The sequence below is a fragment of the Drosophila eugracilis genome, unplaced genomic scaffold, assembly GCF_018153835.1.
Source record: "Drosophila eugracilis isolate 14026-0451.02 unplaced genomic scaffold, ASM1815383v1 contig_2167, whole genome shotgun sequence".
NCBI lineage: Eukaryota > Metazoa > Arthropoda > Insecta > Diptera > Drosophilidae > Drosophila > Drosophila eugracilis.
Genome location: NW_024573052.1, coordinates 2,430,809 through 2,447,145, shown reverse-complemented (window position 1 = coordinate 2,447,145; position 16,337 = coordinate 2,430,809). Strand labels below are relative to the sequence as shown.

The window sequence follows — 16,337 nt, the reverse complement described above, 5'->3', positions numbered from 1 at the left end:
TAGAAAATAGTTTTGGTGTTTGTTGGGTTTATTTATAAGCCAGATCTGGATCACATATTATAAAACATATTGAAATTAATTTGTATATACATATTTTGAAAATATATGAAAAGTCCTGAAAGTCCTGCAAAAAGCCTTTTTTACCCACTGTGCACTCCGTTTTGAAGTGGCCACTGCAATGAGAGCGGCAACGCCAAAGAGAGAGCACGAAAGAGCGCAAATATCAACTAGAAGATGGTTGCAGAGGATGCAGAGGACGAGGAGGATAATGGGACAATGGAAGAGGAAGAGATTGGGGAATTTAAATATGTTATAAATAAATAATTAATGGAGCTGCTGATGGTCTTTCAAATGAAATTGGAATTCGCATTTGGCAAAGTTTCGATTTCGTTTTCTTAGCGTGTGACTTACGTTTACCTGCGAATTAAAAAAAAAAGCCAGACCAAAAAAGATTTAAAGGCAATACACTAAAAACATCTTGAAATTCAAACAAAATGATTTCGACGTCGACTGCGCTGCTAGCCGCAGGTAGCGCTTTGAGAGTGTGTGTGCGCGCTTCGGTTTTTATTTACTTTGTTCTGCTTATTTTTTCCAGTCTCTCTCTGTGTTTTTTGGTTCTTCTGTTATCGGGCAGCAAATTGAAAGCAATAAATACTTAATTGTTAGCTTGTTGTTCTTGTCTTGCCGTTGTTGCTGTCATTGCTGCCGCTTAATTACGTAATTCCGAATTTATCTGGGCGACTCGAAGAAAATGCAAAAGAGCGCCAAACGTGTGGCAGTTGAAATGGAATTGCAAATGCACCGAATGAGCGGGGAAAGTGGATTGAAAAGGCTTATCATAAAAGAGATGAAAAGACAGAAAACTATTCGATTTTGATATTTCCTCTGGATTATAGTGATATAAGACACAGAGATATTTTCTACCATTCACAATATACATACATATGTACATACATACATACATTTGATTTGAAGTTTTAAGATACTTAACTAATTATCTCCCGTTTTGATAATTCTTAGAAAGAGAGCGCTAAAATTGATAGCACTTTCCCGAGAATAGCGCAGGGGGAAATGTTTTGAGTTTATTTGTCCACCACTTGTGACACAATTAGCTGATAAAGTTCTTGATGTTTTTCCCCACAGCCTCTGGCGAATGTGAATCATCATTGGCGGGGCTTTTGTTTCGCAGAAGCTTAAATATGAATAAACAAACAGCAAGTACTGGGCAATTTTTAGTATTTTATAAACATTTTGCACAAACACTAGCAAACATTGTATGTCGTCATCGTAAGCAACGAAAACCACAGCAGACGTCATCTTCATCGTCATAGGCGCTTTAATAATAGTACACAAAAATGATAAACAAAGATCCCCCGCCCTCCCGATTCAGCCCACAACGCACGCTCATGAACTCTTCCCTCTCTATCGCACCCGCACTCGCACTCTCTTTGTTTAAGTGCAAATTTGCATTGTCTCTTTGTACTCGTCGCACACAAACAAACAGAAGTACACACATAATCACACACACTGATAAGTACCGAAACTGACCTCACAATTGTTGTTGTTTTGATTATTTGTGACCGTTATGGTTGTGGATCATTCTAAAACTGTAAATTAAGTTGAACTCTTTGAAATTGATGAGAAGGGAGAGGGATGGTTGTTTTCAGTCTTGATTTATTCATTCAAAAATGAAGCCTTAAAGGAATAACAGTAAACCCATACATAAATACATACGTACATGCATATGTACATACACATGCAACTACATACATATAAACATATTTGATCATCTGAAATGAAAATAAGTAGAATACCTTTTACCAAGTATATTCTAGTCTAAGTACACATTTAAGCTAGTTAAACTACTAAACTGAAGAGGTCACCGCTTAACCTTAGGCTTGATATGGCATTCCAATGGATTCGAATTATTCCAGTTCATTCGCGTGGATCTTTAATTAGTAACTAGCTCAAGTGAGGATGATTGCCCTAGGAAGTATTTTGCATTTTCAAATCCAGCCAAAGTCACTTTTTTTTACATAATAAAGTGGCAGCAACAACTGTGCGAATTATGCTCACCACCCAATCACCCACACAAACACACCACCCACTGACCAGCGTTTTGCTTCCGTTACAAATGAGTAGAAATCTTTGCGACACATATACATATTCCCACAGCAGCGGTGCGAAAAATAACAGCTAAAAATAATGACACATCGAAAATGAGTAACTGAACTGCCTTCAATAAAATAGGAAATTAAAAACAACATCAGAACATTATTCCAGCAAGTTAAAAGATATCTAAAACGTGTGGCGATGCTAGCTTAAATCAAAGTTAAACGCTCTGGAGAGCATGCTATTATATCTGCCACAGCTGTGTGTATATAAACAATACGCACGTAGGCCAGTTTCGCTCTTTTAGTTGCTCTCTTAGGAGGCAAGCCGTCACTTCCGTTTCAACGGCTAACATCTGTGGGCACTGCTGACGTATGCTCTCACTCTCTTCATGCTACCGCTGCCTGCGCCGCTGCTCGCGTTGCTGTTACAACCACACAGTGGTTGTCACTGTAAACGATGCTCTCTCTCGCTCTGCCCATCGTAAATGTTAAGACACAATGGTCGCTGTTAGAAGAACGCTGAGTCTTAACAGTGCTGTTAAGAATACAGTGCATCTCAACAGTACTGCTGAGACATTGAGAGAAACTCTCGCTGCCTGCGTCGCAGTCGCTGCCAGTCCAGGCAGAACACACAGATGTTGGCCGCTACCGCCGCCACCGTATCGGCAGTGAAGAGCGCCGCGCCGACGTGTGCGGTTGGGTAAAAAATCAGCGGTAAACTGTGAACGGTGAACGGTGGACACTATACGCAGCCCCAACTTTATACTACGAAAATAATAGAAACAGTTTGATGACACCCCCGCCCTCTGCAATTTCGAGTCAATTGTGTGCCTAAAACCAAAAACAAACAAATAAACTTAGCAATTTTTGTTGAATTTTTTTCTGTGTTGCGTGTGAAGGCGAAAAGAACAAGTGCAAAAATCTTAATAAAAAACTCAAAAAATTCAAAAGTCCTGGATTATTTTGAATTTTGGCAAAGCAAGGACAGCGCGACTAACGGTAAACAGCCAAGTGAAATCTCAGGCAAAAAAGCAAAGTAAAGAAATACAAAAGCAAAGGCAGACGGTGGAAGAAGAAGAAGCAGCAACAGCAGCAAGTGCGAGAGAGCAAAAAAGAGCTCTGGAAAGAGAGCGGTGTGTGTGTCTGGCTGTGTGTGATTTCCTTAATTCAAATGACTTATTGAAACTCAACTTAATCAAAATCAAATTGAAAATCAAAGCAGAAGACGGCCAAGTTGATTTCTCCCAAGGAAGAAATATCCAAAGACAAGCCAACAAACACAATAAACAAAAACAAGACAACAAACTCGATACACACGCTTGCTCGCTCGCTTGCTCTTTGAAAAACGCACAATGACCTTGCCCACAAACACACACGCAGCTGCAAACGACGCCGGCAGCGGCAATACCAACAACAACAACAGCATCAACGGCATCAGCATCAGTAACAACAACAACAACCATAACAACAATAACAACGGCAGCAGCAGTGACGAAGATTCAGACATGTTTGGACCACCGCGCTGCTCCCCGCCCATTGGCTATCATCATCATCGGTCGCGGGTGCCCATGATCTCGCCAAAGCTGCGGCAGCGGGAGGAGCGCAAGCGAATCCTCCAGCTGTGCGCCCACAAGCTGGAGAGGATCAAGGACTCCGAGGCGAATCTTCGCCGCAGCGTCTGCATCAATAACACCTACTGCCGACTGACCGACGAGCTGCGTCGCGAGAAGCAGATGCGTTACCTACAGAATCTGCCCAGGTGAGTTTTTCATTATTATTTTATATTATTATTATATAGATGATATGTCAAGAAACAGAAATTATTGGTCTAATTAAGTACTACCTATAGTATTTGTAGGGGAAAGCTATAAGCAAGTGACCTTAATTAAAAAGCCACAGAGATTAGTCTAACTAATTGGTCTTTATATAAATTTTTACCTAACTAACTGGGAACTAATGGTGTTACAGGAAAATTGTTTTTAGAAGATAAATTAGCGTAGGTTATTAGGTAGATTAAGAGGAAATCTATGATTATTACCTAAGATATTCACATCTTTTGATATATCTTGAAAAGGTTAACTAACTGGAAAGAGACATTACCCTTTATTATAGTCAGTAGATGTTGCCTTACTTAACTGCCAGCTACCTGGTTCTATTTTTAAATGCAGTTATTCAATAAGCTATGACCAATATGTCTGTAAAAGCCACGAAAAACCCCTTAGTAAGTCACTGTGTCCGGCATTTCAAAACTAAATAAATCTTCTCAAGTAGTTAGTTAGGCAAACGCCCTAACTGAATCCTCGGTTTAACGAGCCTTTTGAATATATATTGGTTGGGCATAAATAACGATTAGAAGCTGGAAAAGTTGTTAGAGTGATGATAAAGATGAGCGCATAAACCATTTAAACCAATTTTGTTTACATATTTGCTGGAAATATTTGTAAAAGAACGAAAACTGCACACTGAGCATTGTGATTGTGTTGAGTAGTTAAGTCCAAGTAAAATAGATTTGCAATTCAGCAATTATGTCTGCCAGTCAAGCCAATTAAGAGACACAATTCTGTGGCATTTGCTTCGCACTTTGCTTTTTTGAATTCCCACCCCCCTGCCACCCAAATGATGGCCAAATGCCCAAATCGACAATACAGTGGGAAAGCAAAGCTAAAAGCCGTCTTAACCCGACACATCTGACCGAAAACCCTTTGATACCTGATACAGTATGTAAATTTTGCCAAATAAATTAACTCATTATACGAGTGGGTGGAGTGTATCTCGCAATATTATTTCAACCTCCAGTGCAGGTTACACTCATCATCATCATCATCGTTGTGATGAGCTGGTGGTGGTCATGATGGCGATGATGATGATAATGATGTGTGTATGTCATGTGAATTGTGAACTTGGGGGCGACGCCCACGCGGCGGATGCTTGATTTGTTTTTGCCCTTTTAAAGTGCGTGGTGCGTATTGTACCCGTACGTATATATATATATATATATTGCTATATATATACATATATAGATGTACATATATATAGATGTGCGGTTGCCTGGGTTTTAAAGGTTAAGAGTTGAGAGTGGGCGACTTTGCTCTTTTCCCAGTTGCGTGGCATTTGCGGTAGTTAAAACTGAAAGCTCAACAGTAAGCAAACGCGATAATGCAAGGTGTCGCGCTAAAGTATATACATATATAGCCAAAACCCAACGACTATTGACAGATAGTAACTGCAAAAGGGTTTTTGAACCCGTAAATTGGCAACAAACTTAACCGATTAACTGATATTTTATGATGCAAAGGCAAGTCATGTAGAATTAGGACTTTGAATACTTAACTATTGATATTTAATTTTTGGTGCAAAGTGTCAGCTTGGTAGTGTTGCTGCTGCTGCCAACGATGATGCAATTATTCAGGCCAGGCCAGGCCAGTCCCAAATACAAGCGAATACAACAAATACTAAACAGCATTTGCTATGGCTTCCATAAGGACTATCTATCCGTCTATCCGGCTCTGGTCTGGTCTGCCCTGCCCTTCCCTGCCCCTTCAGCCCATTCTGCCCCCTTCTTTCCACTGGCTCAATGCCGATGATACTGCAATGTTGCAGCAACAATCCGACAGATACGAATATACTTGTGAAGATACAATGGGGGATAGACATACGTACGTACGTACATGCCGACAGACAGATACGGATACAAACACAAGGAAAGCGGCATATTTCATAGCCAACAACATTCAGGCCAAGCTCAGGCCAAAAACCAAAGAAAACCCAAAGCAAAGGCAAAAAGCAGCGCAAAACGAGCAGCGAACCAAAGCAAAAGCGAAGCATAGCTAAAAGCAGATACTCAGAGACATAAAAACGCGACACGAAAACGAAACTAAAAACAGTGGGTTCAACGGAAACAATGGAAAAAGTTGTTGGGATTTTTCCAACCGTATTTTTTTTTTTTGGCCAGCAATTAGGAAAAGGGCCCAGATAGTTCAAAAATTTGAAATGAGCATTTAGCAATTTATAATTGGGTAATTAGGCATGTAATTCTATGTGTAGATAATCTAAAGTTAAGCTGATCATAGATAGGCTTGCAGATATATCTTAAAAAACTTTTCAAAGCACTGAAAACAATGTCCAATTGATATGTTAAATATTCCACCAATAACCAATTGAAACCCCAAAGATAACAGCAAACATTCCACTTAATCAATCAACGAAAAAAAAAAGAAATAATAAAAATAAAAAAACAGGAACACAAATGCACACACGCAGCGGCCGAAAACAAGAAAAACAACAGCAGCAACAACAACAGGCAAAAAAAAAACAGCAACAACAAATAAAAGAAACGCAGAAAGAAATCAAAGTCAGAAAATAGGAATTTACATACATACATACATCCATACATACATACATACATACATATATGCAAACAGACAGACGGACAGACAGACAAATGCTGCTCTGTCTCTGACATTTTTTTTTATATTTTTTTAATTTTTGTATCTGCCGTTGGTGTGCGCTCGTTGAAATAATCACGTTCCACTTGCAACAAAAAACAAAAAGCAAAAAAAATAGCAGCCGCAACAACAAGCAGGAGGCGATGATAGCCAAAGCAATTGTTGTTGTTTTCGTTTTTTGTGGGCACATGCCAACAACAACAACAACAGCAGCATACAGTGCACTAAACCTTCAGACTTTGCCAGCACATAAATGTTTGTACACCCATACATACATACATGCTTGCATATATATGCATGTGTCTGTGTGTCATTATTTTGGTCTTGCCTCTTCCACACGTTCGCTGCGTCTTGCCTCTTTTTAGCCTATTTTTTTGTATTATATTTTAATTATATCTGCATTTTTTGGTTTTTAATTTAAAGAAACATATGTTGAGCAGTCGGAGACATTTGTATGATTTTTTTTTACCATAAATTAACAAAAAAAATTGGGTTTTCAGTTCAAAGAAATAATTGAAAAAACGGTGATTGGCTTTTAAATTTTCAAATTAGCTAAAACTACGCTTGGCTATAGTTTCCATAAAAACAAATTGTTTTATATTTGGCTTCTTCTTCTCTCTATATGAGCACTTCCTTAACCGTTAACTGGCACCACGCCTCCTGTTTTTTATTTTATTTTTGGTATTTAAGCCCACCTGCTCTCTCGGCCATATATAATCTATTTATCTCTATCATCAGCAAGCTTGCTTTCTTTATTTCTGCTTCTTTTTGCCCGCTCGTTTGCTTTCTTTCATCAGAGAGCCAAAGCCCAAAGCCAAAGGAGAAAACAAACAAACAAACAAACAATTCAACATACCGTTACACGCTTTGCAAAGTTAATTCATCGCCGATTTTCCTTTTGGCCAGCATTGCTGATGCCTCGCGTTTCCGTTTTTTGCTTTTGCTTTTTACTTTTTGCCTTTTGCTTTTTGTTTTTGTCTTTGCTTTGCGCTTTGCGCTTTGTTTGACATGTTTTCTCTTCGCCCCTTTGCACACAAAGCTTACACTAACACACACACACACATACGTACGCACATGTGGAATAAAGTGTGTACGGTGTATTTTATGCTCATGTGCTTATTATTACTCTGCTGTAGCTTTCCTGTAGTTGCAATCGATAATTTAATTACGGACAAAAATATGTTAAACGGTGAAATTGAAATAAGCACAGGGGGCTGCTTGCGATTGGGTATTATGATGGTGGAAATGGAGATGGAAGTGGAACGTGGAGCGTGGGCATTTGTAAGAAGGATGTGGCGGAGATGGCGATGAACGATAAGTTATCGCTGATATTCGGACATCCTTTGGCGTGTGCTTATCGTCTTTGATCGATTGATTTGCATGGCGATAAAAATGCAATCATAATCATAAACTGAACCTGTCACAATCGAAACGGTATTTCAAATCACGATATTTGCCTGGCTTGTGGCAAACTGAATCTGAATCTGAATAAGTTGAATTCGAGATTGTTGTAGTTTGGTGGTAGTTTCGGAAGTTTATCTACACAATATCCACGCTGCTCATTGCTTATGCATCCGCTCGCTGAAATGAAATCCATACAAATTGCCGCCGCTGCTGCTGCTGCTGCTGCTTGCGCCTGCCTTCTTTTTATGCATTTTAAACACTCTCGACATTACGCCAAGCAACAGTCGACGTCGTCTCTGCCGCTCACTACAACAGCAGCACCAACTACAATAAAGGCTACAACAATAACCAGAGAAACTACAAGAGCGTTAACGACAGGCGGCAGCAACAGCACCAACAACAGTTGAAAAAGCAGCCACAGCACAGCAACAGGAAAATATGGCAGCACAAAATGAAGAAAAATATTGAAAAAACCCAGACAAACATAGCAGCTAGAGAAAGAAAAATTTTAATAAAAGTGAAACAACAAAAAGTCAACGAATTAAAACCAAATAACTAAAATATAGACTTCTAATCATCTCTAAAAGTTAAATATCAATAAAAATATTACAAGAATATGAATTATTATAACTAGTTAATGTCTTACTAGTTACAATCCCAAAACATTTATTATAATACTAGCCGAAAAATCGACCGATATACCCAACTGAAAGACGCTCTTATCCAATCGCTTACCGCATCTCCCTCTCCAATCGCCAATCTCCCATCCGTCTTTCAGAAGCCCCCTTTCAGCCCGGGGATTCCCCTCCCTGCACCGTGCTCTTCGTGTCCAATGCTGCTTCCTCTTCCACTCTTCCACTCACCCATACACCCGCAGAGCGGCAGACATCATCGCCTAGTGTAGTAGTATGTGACTGTGGTAGTGCGATGGCAGTGCACAGCATTTTGTGTAACCCACTCAGGCCGCCCCATTTTGTGGCGTCGTCGTAATAATTTCGCGACTGCGACTGCGACGAAGTTTTTATAGTTTTCTGTTATTTTTTTTTTTTTTTTGCTTCTTTCTGTCTTTGGGGGGCTGCTTTCTTGTCTCTCTCTAGTTTTTTTTTTATTGTGATTCCGATTCGGATTTTGGATTCGTGAGCTGCCGTTTCTTTTTTTTCTTCCATCTCATGATCTATTCGGTAACGCAAATTGCACCACCAACTACTAGTCACCCCGTTTTAGTTGGTTTCTTTAAAATCCATTAGTTATTAGTAGTTCGGTTAGGATTCCTCTAAATGCCAATTGCTCTTTGTTTTTGCCAACTATTTAGAACAAGTCAAGACGGCGAACGAGAAGAGTGGCGGTGGGATAAAGATTGGGTGAATAGCAACTAGTTTCTGTTATTGTTTACCTGCTTATATTATTTTTAATTGTTTTTCAGTTCCCGCCCACCAACCTTGCGACACGCGCGCGCATTTCTCACTCCCTTTCGCGTCTTTCGCTTACGTCGTTACCCCCTTTTCGCGTATACCCGATTCGCGCTTATTTTGCGGCAATCGAGTTATCAGAGAAATGCTCGAGCTGATAAGCAGATAGAGAGATACACGACGTGTGCGGATGGATGGTGATAAAGTTGAGGTGTTGCTGGGGATATATTCAATTCAGGTGCCAAGGTTTCAGTTACTTTTTCTTCGTTGTATTTGTAATTGAATTTACAAACGTAAACGAAGCGTAACGAACCGAACCCAAGTTAACTGAGCTGTTCCGACTTTTCTTTTGTCTTTGAAAGCTATATCTTATGTACTCGTATTATATAGTAGTTATTGTTCACTCGTTTTATTGAGTATTTGCAAATACGAACTCTAAAGTTGAATGGTTATTTATTGGGATTTTTTCCGGAATTTTCAACCACATGCCTATTTAATTTTGCAAGCGGGTTGGGTTTTTTTTTTGTCCATTTTCCTTTTCGTTTTGTTGAAAAGGAGACTGTGAAATGAAGTTGTCTTTGACACGAAACTGCCATCGCCCCCATGTGGCTTATGCCACGCCCCCTCTTCAGAGGCCCCTTCTGACTTTTGCCGCCCCCCTCGTCGCACACTGTTCGGAGTCTTCCGACTCTTTCTACCCAATCGTAGCCACCTCTTTCGCCGCCCTTCTTCCGCATACACGGACCAAGTCAAAAGCGCGCTCAATGACCCCCAACAGCGTCCTACATTCGCGACTTGGCGCCCCTTTTCCACCCCCTCCTGTGCCGTCGCTCCCCTTTTTTCAATTCAGTTTTTTTTTTCCTTTGCTTTTGTGTGCACTTGTCGTTTGACAACGTTTTCGTCTTTCTTTGCCGCTTTCGCTCTTTTCCATCGCTTTTCCGCTTTCCCTTCTTCCCGTTTTCTGGCTACCCCTTCTCAAGTGCAGCAGGGAAAATCCTTGTGCTCCTTGCCCCCGTCTCTTCCATTTGAGAACGAATTTCAATTCGATTAATCAAAAACGAAATACAGGTCAACCTTGTGTAAATCGTAGTAAGAATCAGATCAATTACTAAGATTTCTAGCTCCATCTAGGAAAAGCTCCCTTTAAAAGTGAATATTTCCCAATGTGAATCGAATTAAACGATGATATAAACCGAAGGCTTGCTTATGTCTACGGACTGTGTAATAACACAAATAAAAACATTGGTTAAAGAGCCTTGAACTGGAAACCCCCCCGCCCCAAGTAAAGTAAAGTGGAGAAGAGGGGGGGTGTGCAAACACAGCCAAAGGTTGACCAAGTTTACTTTTCCGGGGGAAAAAGAGGCAAGAGATTAACGCGTAATAAGTGTGCCCCAATTTCTGCTTGAATTCAGCGAGGAAGTCGCCACACATATTTAATGTGGCACGGACAGGGGAGCGACTCTTGGGGGGTGGTTAACACAAAAACGAAAAAGACCGAAAAAAAAGCATCGAAAACGTGCGCAAAATGAAAAGGCAGATAAGACAGAGTGAGACAAAGAAGGACAGGGAGGGAAAGCAACTACAAGTGAAAAACCCCCACCAAGTTTTTTGTTTTTTATTATTATTTTGACCAGCTATCAAGCATATGCTACAGGAATATATATGCATATAAGACTATATAAAATCGTATTGTTATGAATGAATCAAATGACGAATGACGTCACAGGCTGATCAGCAGTTATAAATCCAAAGTTTCTCATGATTAATCAGTTGTATTAATAACTTTAAGCTGCCTCCGGTGACTAAGGCAGGACGTAAGATATAAGATGGTTATTTTTAGGCTATATAAGAACTCATCTTCCTTTGGGAATTTCGGATTTGATTCATTCTGTATTTCACAGGCCTTTGAAAAGTGTGTCATTAACGGATGGTGAAGTGTATCTTTAAGATTGTATCTTCTCGTCAGTTATCCGTTATTGAAATGGAAAATGTAGAATAGTATTTTCGTAAGTCATAAACTTGAAGTTTGCCATAAAAGTGGAACTGACGTGGTGAAAAACAAAGCAAATTCCACTTGGCAACAAGCGGGAAGTCGAGTGTATTGGTAACTATGACAAATTGAGGGCCTTAAGGTTTATAGGGTTCTCAACTATTTGGCCTGGGAAATGGACCATAAATACGAGGTGGGCTTGATATGCACTTGATGCCCTTATTTTCTGATCAATCCAGTTAGAGGGTCTGCTGGGCCTGGGCAGTACCTACCGAGTTTATTAGCCATTAGCCCCACTTCTTGGCCTGCCCTGGGCTGGTCTGGCCCTCTCTCTGTCTCTCTCTCACTCCCTATATCTCTGTCTAACTCGGTTTGGCCGTAGCGTAGCTTTGTGGGCCACTTGTGCAATCAGTTTGTGCCCCCTCTGCTAGCCATCTTCTCTGGCGCTGCCTTTTGGCACCTCATTTGGCCAGCAACTGCTGCTCTCTTGGCTGCCTTTGCTGCTCTTGCTGCTCCCATTTTGTTTTGGCCGTCCATCATTTCAAGTTAACGGTTGCGCGTGCATTAAAAGCAACAGCAACAGCAACAACAGAAACAACGAAACTAACACACTTTTTGCCCCCTGCCTACTCTTTTTGGCCCCTCTTTTGGCCCCCTTTGTTGTACGCTTTCTGGTTTTTTGGTTTCTATAAGTTGAGCGATTTTTTGTTGCCTCTTCGTTTGGGCTTCGTTTCGTTTCGTTTTGTTTTGTTTTTGTTTTTGTACAGATTCCTCCATACTTTCGCTTTTTCCCCAACCATCTTGTAGTTTTTTTTCTCTCTTTTTTTTAGTCCCTTGGTATTGCTGCTTTTGCCATTCTTGTTGTCAGTTGTATTGCTTTTGTTGCGTCGCTTTAATAGTCAACATTGACATGCTCAGCTGCGCATTTTAATGCGTTGTGCCTGCCCTGCCAAGCCACCCACCACCCACCCATCTCCTTTCCTATATATATATATATATCGATATGTACTTGCTGGCTCCCCTCTGTATTTTCCACCTGTACACGGCTATGAATTTCCACAAATTAGGTGGCTAATCGGGGGCTTGGATTTAATACCTAATACTAGGTAATACATTTACAATTTCACGCGGTATATATTATGTTTAGAACTGCATTTTAAGCTTGTAAGGAATAGGAATCTTCAATCGAATGAAACTAAAACTGAAATGGGAAACCCATTAAGTTGTTTTCCTACCTCTCTGTACATTGGCATTTTCCCCTGACTTGTTTCAACATTATTATTTCGTGTTTCGTTTTTTGGTTTCGACCGAAGCGCAGTCACATCTTCTTTCTGCCTTTTTTTTTTTACTTCAAATGGTTGCCATATTGAAGGAAAAGTGAGGGAAATGTGAGGGGTGCTTTTATTGAAAGAGAAATTAACTGAAATTCACTTCGCTGCTGGTCACCAAGAAAGGCAAAAAGGCCCCGGTGCCAGCCGCAGTTGTTGGCCCAGTTAATTAAAAGCGCACCCCCCGAAGACACCCGCTTACCCGCTCAAATCCTCCCGTAAATCCACCACCCATCGCTGGAAAACCCCTTGGAAAAGCCCTTGGAAACAAACATCCTGGGTGGGTGTTGGGTGTTGGGTTTGGTATGGTATTGGCCCTGGCTATATTATCGATGGGCGTTGAAATGTTTATGGCCAGATTACACCATTAACTGATTTGGCACACAGCTCTGTGACATCGATAGGTGGGTTAAAGCCAGGAAGGGATTTAGGTTTATGATGTGTTAGATCAAGATAGAGATACTTTAAGTTGTTAGGAGGAACTATTGGCAATTATGAATTCCATCTTAAAAGTAGCTAAGCTGTGTATTCCCTACATTTATCGTTTGTATTTCTACCACCGACCGTTGACTAACTTTCCCTTCCACTTTCTCTCTCTTTTTGCAGAACCAGCGACAGCGGCTCAGCCACCGAACTGGCGCGTGAGAATCTCTTCCAGCCGAACATGGACGACGCCAAGCCGGCCAGCAATAGCACTAGCAATAACAACAAGTCCTCATCCTACGGCGATGCCTTCATCTCCACCTCAAACGGATCCTCGTCGTCATCGGGCCGCGGTGGCATTTGCTCCATGGAGAATCAGCCGCCGGAACGTCAGCAGATGGTGGCGCCAGCTGGGGCATCCGCACCCGAGGCGGCCAATTCGGCACCGCTATCCGTTTCCGGCTCGGCATCGGAGCGAGTGAACAACCGGAAACGCCACCTATCCAGCAGCAATTTGGTCAACGATCTGGAGATACTCGACAGGGAACTGAGCGCCATCAATGCACCCATGTTGCTAATCGATCCAGAGATCACCCAGGGTGCCGAGCAGCTGGAGAAGGCGGCACTGTCCGCCAGCAGGAAGAGATTGAGGAGCAATAGCAGCAGTGAGGACGAAAGTGATCGGCTGGTGCGTGAGGCCTTGTCCCAGTTTTATATACCGCCGCAGCGTCTGATCTCCGCCATTGAGGAGTGTCCATTGGACGTGGTTGGTTTGGGTATGGGAATGAATGTGAATGTGAATGTTGGAGGAATTGGTGGAATTGGTGGAATCGGTGGAATCGGAGGAGCAGCAGGCGCTGGCGTCGAAGTTTCTGGTGGCAAACGTATGAAGCTGAATGACCATCATCATCTCAACCATCATCATCATTTGCACCATCACCTGGAGCTGGTCGACTTCGATATGAATCAAAACCAAAAGGATTTCGAGGTTATCATGGACGCTCTGAGGCTGGGAACGCCGACGCCGCCGAGCGGCGCTAGCAGCGATTCATGCGGACAGGCGGCAATGATGAGCGAGTCGGCCAGCGTTTTCCACAATCTGGTGGTCACCTCGCTGGAGACATGAAGGTACCAGTGAATCCCCGAGCAGCAGACAAAGATTAAAGCGTTTAGATTTTATATAAGACACTTGCATAGAGTTTTTAAGGCAACATTTAGGCTACGACACATCTACTAACCTAAGCTATTATATACATATATATATATATAAACATGTATATATATATATATATATATATAAAACGGAATCGAGATGAAGATGAAGAAGATTCGGGCGGTTTGGCCAGTATTACTCATTAATGGCAGTCGCGATTTGTAAAAACAAAAAAATACACAAAAAATATAGTTATAGGCAAAGAAGATGAAACAACAGAAACAACAAAACAAAAACAAAAATCAAAGAATTTGTAGTCAAAACAGCAGAAACAAATAAAAAAAAAAAAACAGAACAATCTATAAGTTAAATTTAAAAACTAAAAACAAAACCAATCCATAAATGTAACAAATCAACAAAAATTCAGTTGTGGTTTCCATTTCGGTTTCGTAGAGAGCTCCCCGTTTTTATATCTAAAGAGGAAAGTGAAAATGCAAAGGAAAATTGTACATTAAACTTCCAACTGAACAAAAACTATGTAAATTACATAAGCCAAGCACATTCCACATTGCTTTACCAAAAACAATATCTCAAATTTTGTGTTCCTACTGAATTTTTGTTCGTTTTCCACACACATGCATTGGATACCTTCAAATATCTCACATACGCAAAATATCAAAACATATATTGCATTTAGGAAATATATATATATATTTTTTTAAACAAAACCCCGCAAGTTCTCCTAGTCAAGCAAAACAAAGAGAACCTCCTCCCAAAGCTCCCAACAAAATTCTAAAACAAAGCAAGGTTTCATTTTATAAATTTCCAAAAAGAGTTCATTTATTATTTTATTTTTGCCTCTGCACAAACACAAGATGAAGACAATGTTCTGACAAGAAAAACTGAGACATGAAAGCAAATTTAAATAGCAATTTAAACAAAAAAAAAACTAAAATCGAAAAACAAAACCACAAAAATATACAAAAAAAGTGCAATTAGAATTTTTGAAAACATTGAAAGCAAGCCTCAAAAACAAAAACAAAAGTGCATTGAAAAAGATTTAAAAACAAATCGGGCAAATTAACAAATTATAGAAGTAATAATTAGTAGTAGTAATCAAGTAAACAATTTAAGGCAAACAAACAAACAAACAACAACAAACAAACAAACAAAAAACCCAAAAAAATAACAAAACAAAACAATTTTTTCTTCGAAAAAAAATGACGGCTGTGATAGAATTTTAAGTTTTTTGGCTAAACAAAAAGAAACCACAAAAAGTTAGCATTAAAAAGGAAAAAAAAAACAAGAAAAAAGCAAAACATTAAGTACTACAAAAATATACATATACCAGGCATAAAATCATGAATATTATGATCTATGTGTAAAATGAACATTTAGTATTAGTAAAAACAAAAACAAAGCTAATTGTGTAGAAGAAAATGCGAGCAGTACTTTCTTTTAGCGAGAGAGAGGCGAAAGAGAGAATCTCTCGACTTTCGCTCGCTTGGCTTTCATTGATTTTATACATACATATATCTATATATATATTTGAAGATATATATATATGTTTTTTTTTTTTAATTTTCTATAAGTTGCCTCGCCTCGCCTAAGCTTTCGTTTTCGTTTGACGTTTCTCGCTTTTGTTTTCGTTCGCGTCTTACGGCCCAAAAGAAACCAGACCACAAAACAATCTGTTCCCCCAACGGTAAAACTATATATGATATACCTTTTGATAGGCTATAGTATTTCGATACCTTAAAGGGCGGGAAAGTCAAAGACTCAAAGAATCTGTAAAGAGTGAGGGAGATTGAGAGCAGATCATTGATCATCGATCACCGATCACCGATCACCTTCTTCTACTGTTGTCCCCAATTCACACAATTTGTTTTTAAGGCTTAAGTTTTTTTGATATGATTATTTTTGATATGTAATTATTATGATAATGTAATTATTGTGCGTTTTCAACTAGAAGAATTACTTAGCCTATGTACGTACACGTTTAGTGAACATTATCCATATGTATTTCCATTTTAGTTAATATTCCTACATATACACACACTACATAGTTAAA

General features: G+C 40.0%; 1 protein-coding gene across 1 annotated transcript; it reads left to right on the top strand.

Annotated features, from left to right (window-relative positions):
• The first annotated feature begins 2,791 nt into the window (after nucleotides 1-2,791).
• Nucleotides 2,792-15,493, top strand: LOC108103309 (ras guanine nucleotide exchange factor P). The gene is made up of 2 exons (XM_017208732.2): nucleotides 2,792-3,873; nucleotides 13,297-15,493. The coding sequence occupies exons 1-2, from the start codon at nucleotides 3,467-3,469 to the stop codon at nucleotides 14,237-14,239; spliced, it is 1,350 nt and encodes a 449-aa protein (XP_017064221.1). The 5' UTR covers nucleotides 2,792-3,466; the 3' UTR covers nucleotides 14,240-15,493.
• Nucleotides 15,494-16,337: the final 844 nt, after the last annotated feature.